The sequence below is a fragment of the Misgurnus anguillicaudatus genome, chromosome 20, assembly GCF_027580225.2.
Source record: "Misgurnus anguillicaudatus chromosome 20, ASM2758022v2, whole genome shotgun sequence".
Taxonomy (NCBI): Eukaryota; Metazoa; Chordata; class Actinopteri; order Cypriniformes; family Cobitidae; genus Misgurnus; species Misgurnus anguillicaudatus.
Window position 1 is genome coordinate 30419044 of NC_073356.2, and position 10719 is coordinate 30429762.

Below are 10719 nucleotides of genomic sequence, written 5' to 3' on the forward strand. Positions count from 1 at the left end.
ATAAAAATTTAAACTTGAAACACTCGGACATTGACAACATCAAAACAACCTTGCTTCTGATGCAACAAAATGTGATGTGCTTACATTTTATGTGGCGTGAAAATGTGAAGAAAATAGGTATGCCAAATCCGAACTGAAATGTATTTCCAGAAATGCGTTTTGAATAGGATTTCATGGGATTTGAACTGACAATTTGAACGAGGTCAAAAGCTTTAAAATAGCAATTGTTGTTATTAAATGTCTAAAATTCCTCCTTTTGTTTAATTTCAGACTGGCATATTTTCCGAAACATTTTAGTCAAGAATTTTTAAACTTCTCTTACATTCTGTACTTTCAAACTATTTTCCCAACTGGTCCATTTTATTACATCACGTTCCCAGACACCCAAGCTTGATGCCAATCAAAACAAAGAGATGAGCCAAAAGTGCCTTGCTTAAATATCACAGCGTTTAGTTTATTGTTTTATAAAGACTGGTTTAATAACACAGGACCACACAGACATGGCATGAGTTTGTAACGGACTAAAAAGCTGGCATCACTGTAGTCTCTAAGAATGAGATATTCGCTTTAAAATCATTTCTACAAGCCCTGAGCGTTTCCTGCCACACTGTATGTCATTTATTAAGTATGTTTTTTTGTTCGTTCAGCGTGAAATGACTAGAAGAAAAGAGCTCTCAATGGATATGCAGTCCTATTGAATTATATTCAATTACCAAATGAAATGTATCTCTGGGGCGTTTTTACATGCTGTGTGTGTGAGTGACACTTTGGGACTTCAACTGAGGTTATATTTACACCACAGGCATTCATAACATGTTTGATGCCAATCCTTTTGAAAATCGCCGGCATTCTATATCACAAAAACTTTGTGACTGTAATGTGTTTACGTAGGATTTTCAGTGCTATAATACACAATTAAAGTACCAACAAATCACAAAAACACCAGTACTGAGATTATTTACTGTATATTTCAAAATTCTGACAGCTTTTATCAGCATATACTTCAACGCTTGACATATAGGAACAACAATCTCCTATGTAGCACTTACGTAGTGTCAAGAGTTCGCAAAATATGGTGCGCATTAAGTGAAAATAAATGATTTGTAGTGTAATAAGCCATTGTCACATTTATGGATCAGAACCAAGTTTAAAACAGAAGTTGTGATTTAATTTCAAACAGAAGTTTAGAGACGACGAAATTTGAATTGTGGAAATAAATAAGCGCTATAAATATGCTGTCAATTTCACATCTGGGAATTACAAACAAAAAAATGATCAGACTACAGCATACATGAAATGTATACTTCATATGGGAGATGTTTAAAATACAGCCTGAGTTTGACGTAAACGTTTGATGTACGTCAACTTTACTGTTAACAAATAGTAGCCCTGTCTCATGTGACTGGAGTTTAAAACAATGCAAAAAACTTTTTACACAATATTTATTTGTTTATACTAATCAACTAAAGCAATAACTTTTTTTTAAATAATTTTTTTTAGCATTTAGTTCACCAACACAATCTCATATTCGGACTATTTTACAACCCATACGGCAAAAAAAAGAAAAAGAAATAAAATTGGCCAAAACTATTTATTAAATATATGTGAAATACATTTTGTAGAAAGTAAATCTTAATTTGAAAATATATTTAGTTTTAACCTTCATATTTTAACATATATTTCTAAATGTATTTCAAGGGAAACAAATAATTTCTAATTTTACAACCCATATGGCAAATTTTTTTGTGTGGTCAAAATATAAAATTATACATATATTTTTGCAGTTAAAAATAATTTCATTTTAATCTTTTTAAACATGTTATGCTTACAGGTTTGTGTAACATGCAAAGTTTTTCTTCCAATGCAATGTGAATACAGATGCTTTAAAAATATATTTATTTTTAAAATATATATTAAAAAAACAATACCAAAAATTGCAAAAAATATATTGGTGAAAAATATTTTTTTTAAACATATTTCTAAATATATTTTAGTACATATATATTTTTGGCCATTTTTGTATATTTTGAAATATATGTTCAAAAATATATATTTTTTGCCATATGGAAAGGTGCCTAATTCGCAGTGGCGGCTGGTGACTTCTCTTTTCGAGAGGCACAATTTCAAAATATGTGGAGTGTCTTGTATTAAAAATTAAATGTCAAATCATAAATTGCATTTCATTTATTAATTTGGCAGGAATGATGCTTTATCACCTTAAAAATTGTAATGAAATAATTTAATTTAATGTTGAAATTTTTATTTTAGCATTTAATTTTCAAATTTGGGACATATTTTGCGATTTTATTTTTTATTTTAGCATTTAATTAATTCATTTAAAATTGGCTGAAAATACCTTCCATATGTGTGTTGCTCGTCATTTCAAAATATGTGTTTGTTGCGTCATGTGAACCATATGAATCATGCGTCTCATCAAAATAAATGCCTGCTGTCAGGCATCTAAAGGGTTTATGATCAAAAAACGCTCACATTCACGAAATACTTGCAAGACACTCACATAACACTAAACTGTAATTACACATAAGATTAAGCGAGTATCTGGCAAATGCGAGCGTCACTTTTATCATAAACCCTTTAGACGCGTCTGCAGCAGGCACTTATTTTGACAAGATGCATGATGCACTTGGTTCACATGACACGGCGAACACATATTTTGAAATGATGGGTTACATACATGTTGTGACGAACTTTGCATTGTGTGCCCTCAAAAAAAGTCAACGGCTGCCACTGCTAATTTGTATTAGTTTAGATGGGTTTAGGGGCGGGGCTTCGTTAATGTTTTTCTTTTTATAATCCTATTTTTTTGTATGATTCGCTTTGTATGAAAACGAATCAACCACCTCGTAAAATACTTACGAATTCCCCTGAGATGTGGCTGGGTTAGGACTTGGTGTTCTTTTGGTTCGTGTAGCTAGTAATTTCGAAAGTCACTTAAGCTAAAATACATATTAAACTATTGAAAATGCACAATAAAAAGCATTTCTTCCTCCCTGCAAATCCACTTCTGTGTATAACTTGATCTGTACTGCTGTGTATACAAACGTTCTCAGATGTATTGATTTACAGGCCTGAATCTACCCAGCAATAACAAGACCTTCATTTTTGCCGGTGATGTCGATGATATTATTATGGCACAGAAACAGATGTATTATGGGATTTTGAAATAAACCAAAGAATCGCTGACAAGCGGATTGAGAGAAGCACATTCCTGTTTCCACATGTCCATCTTTCCATCCTTTGTTTCCCTTTGGTCTTTTTCCATGGCAAAGCAGAAACAGGTGGACCTTGACAGAAAAGGGCACAAATCCTTCACTTGCACTCACACACACCTTTTGACTTCGTGTTTAGGCACAAAACGTCAGGTTGAAGTTTATGCTGTTTATATTTCGTCCGTACAGTGAATATTTATGAGTCCAGCTGTCCCCCAGCGCCGTTGTCTTCATTAATGGAGCGTTTGACTCGTACGAAAAAGAATCTTATCCGCCTGGGTTCAATGAAATGCCTGAAACCCCTCTGCCAGGACACCAAAGAATTTGGAAAGTCTTGTCTGGATCTAGACTTAAACTTCGCAATGGTTCTCGTAGACAAGAATGACGGTACTTTTTAGCCAAAATACACAGGTTATGAAAAATGCAGAGTAGAGTTAATGCATGTCTGTTAAACCCATTTGATCTTTTACCAGGTGAAAATTCACATCTTCTGTATAGCACCGCTCTCCTCAACAAACTGCATGATTTGATGTATCATTTGGGTTTGTTTAAACCGCTAACCATATTAACCACAGCAAAAGTGATACTTGCCACAGCAAGCACCCGTCATAAATCCCAGTAATGCAAAGAATTAGACTTTTCAACATACAGTTTATGATCCCTGTTTCTCACACTTGATGTGTTTGTGTGAGACCGAGACCTTGAGCTCAGGAAACAGAGGGTTCCTGTTTGTGAGCCAAGACCTATTGTCCCTCTCCCTTAGTTAACTCTCACTCGCTCATAAACACACTTATCCGCTATTGTTCCCTTTACATCATATTGTGTCTGACCCATCTATGAGAGTCTCGCCCTGGTGCCACAGAGTGTTTAAAGTGATTGTCATCTGTTTTAAACAAAAGTGTACATCTTTGTCTTTGCTTTCTATTGCATATAAGCCGATTCATTTATTTCAGTTGGGTCTCCTGTCACCTATTGTTCTGCTTTTTGTAACCCTGATCATTTCAAGGACATTATCAACTCACCCCTAATACCCCTCACACACACATACACAGTGCAGATCTCTTCTCGCTGGGTGGTGGCAGGGGACCACCATTTAAGTGTGTAAGCTATTTAAGCATCTGGATTTAATGCTGCATTAAGGTCAACTGCTGACCAGCTTGCACCTGTAACGCTCTCCGCCAAACCCAACACCCCTTTCTTGTCTGACTGCTGCCAGTGTGAGCTATTTCTTCACTCGCTCACTGAAGCGCTGAAGTCTTAAAATAAAGTTTTCAGAAACCAAAGAGGCAACAGGAGGATCTTTGTAAATGGCCACGTTTGGATTGCAACTCTTTTTTGAGTCTTCTGTGATTCACATACGACATCATACAATGTTTTGTTTGAAGCACTGCTGAAAATGGCAGCAACAAATACAATAATAGCAGCAAATAATTTAGCATGTTTTGCAGAACAATATAAATCATCTAAAATGTGTCATTTTAAGTTTTATGAGATTATAAGGGCAGGGATGCACTAAAAAGGCAAATCGTGACAAAAATGGACTGTCTGCTTTAAAGATTTTTTAAGATGTCAAATAAATCTTTGGTGTCCCCAAAGTACGTATGTGAAGTTTTAGATAATTTATTACAGCATGTTAAAATTGCCACTTTGTAGGTGTGAGCAAAAATGTGCAGTTTTGGGGTGTGTCCTTTTAAATGCAAATGAGTTAATCTCTGCACTAAATGGCAGTGTCGTGGTTGGATAGTGCAGATTAAGGGGTAGTATTAACCCCCTTCTGACATCACAAGGGGAAATTACCTATTTGCTTGCAAAGAATGGTTTATCCAAACTAAGTTACTGGGTTGATCTTTTTCACATTTTCTAGGTTGATAGAAAACTGGGGACCCAATTATAGCACTTAAACATTGAAAAAGTCAGATTGTCTAGATATGTCCCCTTTAATGATAATTTAAGCATTTATGCATTTATAGATCTAACCCATGACCTCTGCGTTCCTAATGCTATGCTCCTCCTGTTGAGCTACAGGATTAGCAGTATTGCATGCTTGTAATGTTCATAATTGATTTATTGTCAATGGCTGAAAACAAACTCTGATTTAAGTCTAGATTGTATGTCAAACACCCATTAGCGTCTCTTTCCACATCACCATTTGGCCCATTACACATGATTGTTTAACATGAGTGATATGCCTGAACACACCAAAACAGCTGTGTTCACGACAAAGCAAGTATAGCGCATCCTGAAAAGCAGCTTTGTAAAATGAACATGTTTCACTGTTACCTTATAGCTAATAGGCATCTTTGTAATGTTCCTCCTCAAGTCTTACAAAAGTAAAAATACTTTAGTATTAGTAAATATGCACTGTAGCTGTAGCTCATAAGCACCTCCTGCAGATCTAGAGCAAAAACCCAGGTTTACCTGTGCACAATATGCACTTGTAGTTTAAAGGGGACATTTCATGAAAATCTGACTTTTTCCATGTTTAAGTGCTATAATTGGGTTCCCAGTGATTCTATTAACCTAGAAAATGTGAAAAAAACCCAGTAACTTAGTTTTGGCAAACCATTCTCTGCAAGCATGTGAAAAAATAGCTCATTGAAATTTGGCTCCCCTTGTGATGTCAGAAGGGGACATCTGCACTATCCAACCACGGCACTGCCATTTAGTGCAGAGATCAGCTCATTTGCATTTAAAAGGACACACCCCAAAACGGCACATTTTTGCTCACACCTACACACGTGCAATTTTAACATTTTATAATAAATGATCTATATAGTATTTTGAGCTAGAACTTCACATATGTACTCTGGGCACACCAGAGATTTATTTGACATCTTATAAAAGTCTTGTGAAATGTCTCCTTTAACATTGAACAGCTAAACCAATTAAACACAACCTATTTTAAAAGCTAATATTGTAAAAGGGGACATTTCACAAGACTTTTTTAAGATGTAAAAATGTCTTCAGAGTACGTATGTGAAGTTTTAGCTTAAAATACCATATAGATAATTTATTATAGCATGTTAAAATTGACACTTTGTAGGTGTGAGCAAAAATTTGCTGTTTTGGGTGTGTCTTTTAAAATGCAAATGAGCTGATCTATGCACTAAATGGCAGTGTTGTGGTTGGATATAGTGCAGATTAAGGGGCGGTATTATCCTCTTCTGACATCACAGGGGGAGCCAAATTTCAATGACCTATTTTTCACATGCTTGCAGAGAATGGTTTACTGAGTTGATCTTTTTCACATTTTCAGGTTGACTGGGGACCCACTTATAGCACTTAAACATGGAAAAAGTCAGATTTTCATCATATGTCCCCTTTAAAACAGAACTGTTAGAAACAATGACCATATAATTGTCCCCAACATTATACTTTGAGAAATGGTCCTTGAGTATAAATAGATAATAACCTAAATTAAAATTGTCCATATTTATTTCACCATTTGCTTAAAAACTCAGCATTTTGTGTTTAAACAACCCTGCATGTGCTAGCGCTTGGGCGTGTCCTTATTATACCAAACCACGGGTGAAACAACCGAGCATTTGTTTTGGAGTGATTTGTTACAAAATGTAATTAAAGAACCTTTTCATAACGGTGTAATTTTTCCCATGTAATAATCTTACACTCTCTAGTGTTATTCTCTTATAATTTTTAGATTTTGAGATCCTCCAGTGTTGTCCTCCCTTTACCCCCTCCCTCACTCGCTGTGTCTCGGTGCAGGCTGTTCTGTTGTGTCTGCCAACTCCTCTCTGCTGGATCACAGGTTTCCTGAACTGGAGAATAGGGGACTGGCAGTCTGCAACTCTGTGAACGGCCAACTTGCTTTTTTCCCACTGCGCTCCATGTACGTTCTGTTCACTGCACACATACGCCTACATGAACGCCCAAGCAACAAAGAATCAGATAGATCTTTATTTTTAAGCAACAGACCTGTTCATGCACATGCATACACAGATACTGCATGTTTTTTTTTATATTATAAATTAATGCAAGCATGTACATTTGTTTAAGTTTTATTAAATGAGCTTATTCTAAATACAATATGTATGCAATTTTTGTAAAAGAAATTCAAATAAAATCTTTGCATTATCATGTTTATAGTCTTAATACAACTACTGTATTGTTGAACTAAAAACTATGACAGGTGCCTTTAGCTCAAACCCTCACACAAATGCTACATTACAGACAGTACTGTGTCTTTACAAACACTTGCACTTTTGAAAGCAGAACCCACTGAGTAAACATCACTAAATATAACTTTGCATTAGCTGAAAGGTTGATGACTTGTTTTTCAGGAGTGTCAGTGATGTTTGAGCAGTCTTGGCTGGAAAGTGTGACAGGTCATGGACTTGGATGCCCATCAGGGCGCTTATGAATGGGCGGATGTCACCCACGGCCTTCAGAAGACACTGAACTGTGCCAGCATGAATGAAACTGTGACAAAAACAGCTTTCAGACCGATACAGAGCAAGAGTTTCGTTTCCTGATCAAATGACAGTGAAGTCCACATCAGGAAAATGCGGTTTAATAGACCTCTACAACTTTATGAAAAATCTTATGTTTTTGTATTGGACATTTATGCACATTTAAAAAATTTTTTTGCATACAACATTGTATGCAAAACAATAGAGTTCAGATAAGGAGATCAATTACTTATCTGTGTGTTTGTTTATTTTTTTAAACAGTAACATTGCACAGAATACAATACAATTATAAAGAAACAGCAACAAAACAACAACAATAATTAAAAACATCTTTAATCTTAAAATTAAGAAAATTACGAAGGAAAGAATTACATAAGTAGAGAAATTTACAACCCAATAAAATAGGGAGAAAGAAGAATATGTATGAATGTGAGAATAAAAAGTTTATAATAACAACGAATGTAAGGGTTAAGATATTAAACAATATAACATTTTGAGGTTTATATCATAATTAAAAATAAATGACAACAAATTCTGTTTACTAAAATGAAAAAAAAAAAAACGAGTGATCAGGGTTGCACACTACACGTCCCATCATGCTTTTCGGCATCGTGACGTCATCAGACTACGCCGTTGTTTCGATAGTGGTGAGCTGGCTTTGAAACGCAAGTGAGTGTTTTATCGTATTTACACATTGAAATTTGACTTAAAAACTATATCTTAACTGTTATTAAAATACAGAATGCGTTGCTTTGTGATTTTATTGCTTAAACCTTTAGCTACTTGAGATACGATGAGAGCTTTATGCAAATATCAAGCAAGCTTTATCTCTTTTGTGACTGTAAGATTACTTTATTAAGTACTTGTGTTATTTTAACTACGATTTACCCACCTTTAAACCAACTATAATGACTGCTAGACAGTATGTATTTGCTTAAAGATTATGGGATAAAGCGATTTTTAAAATAAAGCTACAGATTCATTCTTTAAATTTGATGCCATTGTATGAAAATGTTCTCCAGGTTCAAGAAACTATGTAAATAAATACATAATTGATTATTTTAGTTGTTGTATATATTTATATACATATATATTGTTTTTTATATAAATTAATATAAAATATTTTTTATGCAAAGCATTCATGCATATTCTTATCTACCTACACCCTAGTATCTGTGTCAGTGTCTATTTAGTTTAGTAAAAACTAAGTTACCTCTTAGTGTTTAATAAAGTTGAATTGTATTGTTCTGTCTATTTGATCAAATATAAGCCTTAAAGGGATAGTTCACCCAAAAATGACAATTCTGTCATCATTTACTCACTCTCACGTTGTTACAAACCTGTATACATTTCTTTGCTCTGATGAGCACGAAGGAAGATATTTTGAAGTATGTTTATAACCAAACCATTCATTAGCCCCATTTACTTCCATTCTTTATTCCTACTGTGGAAGTGAATGGGGCTTGTGATTGTTTACATTACAAACATTGCTCAAAGTATCTCAGTGTTCATCAGAACAAAGAAATTCATACAGGTTTGTAACATCAATTAAATCTTTAATATGTAAATTACTTTTATTCCCACAGGTGGAATCTGTTTTCTTATTTAACTAACCCATCGCTGTCCCATAATCCTCTGCACCATGACCAAGCTTCTGGAGTGGGTATTTGGTGTGTCGCTGATAGGCATTGCATGGGGACTTGTTACTTTCGACCTCCTTAATTTGCAGCTGCCCCCACAGTATAAAGAAGCGGCCTGGCCGATGCCCGTGTATCTCCTCGTGGTGTTCGGGTGTTACTCACTGGCGACTGTGGGTTACCGCGTTGCCACGTTCAATGACTGCGAGGACGCAGCCAAAGAGCTGCAGGCACAGATCAAAGAAGCCAAGGAGGACTTGAGAAAGAAAGGACTGAAGATGTGAACGTTGTGAAGTTTTTATATACCACATGCACTGTTTGAGCTACGACTGATTCACCTTAATTTACAAATGCAAACATAACCATGTTTATCTGATTGGTTTGTGTCCCTTTTTACACCTTTGAATGTTTTATTCTTTAGTAATGCACCCTCTGTCTACTTCCATGTGTAAATGCTGCCCACCTTGATTCAGGTTGTTTTTTATGTCGATGTGATGTAAATGATGGTTGAAAGTGTAAATTTCAAGCCCTGAAATCTGCTCCACACCTGTGAGTGATCTATTTCCAGCATCAAGACAGTGAAAGCCAGACACATGTATGTACTGTCAATAGAGAGCACTGCTATTTCTGTACAGCCACCACCATGTGTGTATTTGGATTGGCTGGGGAATGAATGTGTATTTTTTGTTGACCCAGTTTTTTTAAGCAAGTCAAAATTCTGAGTCAGACTTGGAAACAGATCCACAATATAAAGTTGCACTTAAAGAGACACACATCATTGTCCAGGATAACTTTGCATATATTATCTAAACATACCTATTTATATATTAGAAATAACAACCAAAATCTTTACTTTGTGTTTTTAAGTAGTGTAATAGTCAATTTTATTTTGTCAACACATTCCACACAATGTAATTGATAGCATTTGTGTACAGAAGGCGGCTGTTATTGCATTTCCTCGTGTTTTGCATTAGGTCAATAATTGGGATTTTGTCCTTATACTGGGTGAATGGAAAACTACAGTCAGTTTTGCCATTTCTCGAATAAAAAATTGAATCCTGCGCAGTGTAATTGAGAAATATGATCTAGGTCCATGTGTTGGCTCTAAAAACACTAATCCCAAAGCCACTAAGTGCACGTGGGCACTCCATATAGTTCAGAATTAATCTGATGTTTTTGGCAAGCAAAGCTCATTCATTCTCTCCAGGCTTTAAGCAGGCGTCTGGAGGCTTGGATTTTTCAGGTCCTTTTTAACCCCCTGTTGACAGGCTTATAAAATCTTTAAAAAAGGAAATTCTGCACTTTTCTCATATATGGAGACTCCGCCTAACTTCTAATTGGCTACTGTCCAAAGCTCTGTGATGTCATGCCACGCAGCCTCCCGCAAGCTGTTGTTAGCACGAGAAAGCGACCTCAGCATTTTCC

At 35.4% G+C, this 10719-nt stretch overlaps 1 protein-coding gene across 1 annotated transcript; it reads left to right on the plus strand.

The window, feature by feature from the left end:
- The first annotated feature begins 8206 nt into the window (after window positions 1–8206).
- On the plus strand, window positions 8207–9665 carry dpm3 (dolichyl-phosphate mannosyltransferase subunit 3, regulatory). The gene is made up of 2 exons (XM_055220567.2): window positions 8207–8326; window positions 9244–9665. The coding sequence occupies exon 2, from the start codon at window positions 9300–9302 to the stop codon at window positions 9576–9578; it is 279 nt and encodes a 92-aa protein (XP_055076542.1). The 5' UTR covers window positions 8207–8326; window positions 9244–9299; the 3' UTR covers window positions 9579–9665.
- The last annotated feature ends 1054 nt before the right edge of the window (window positions 9666–10719 follow it).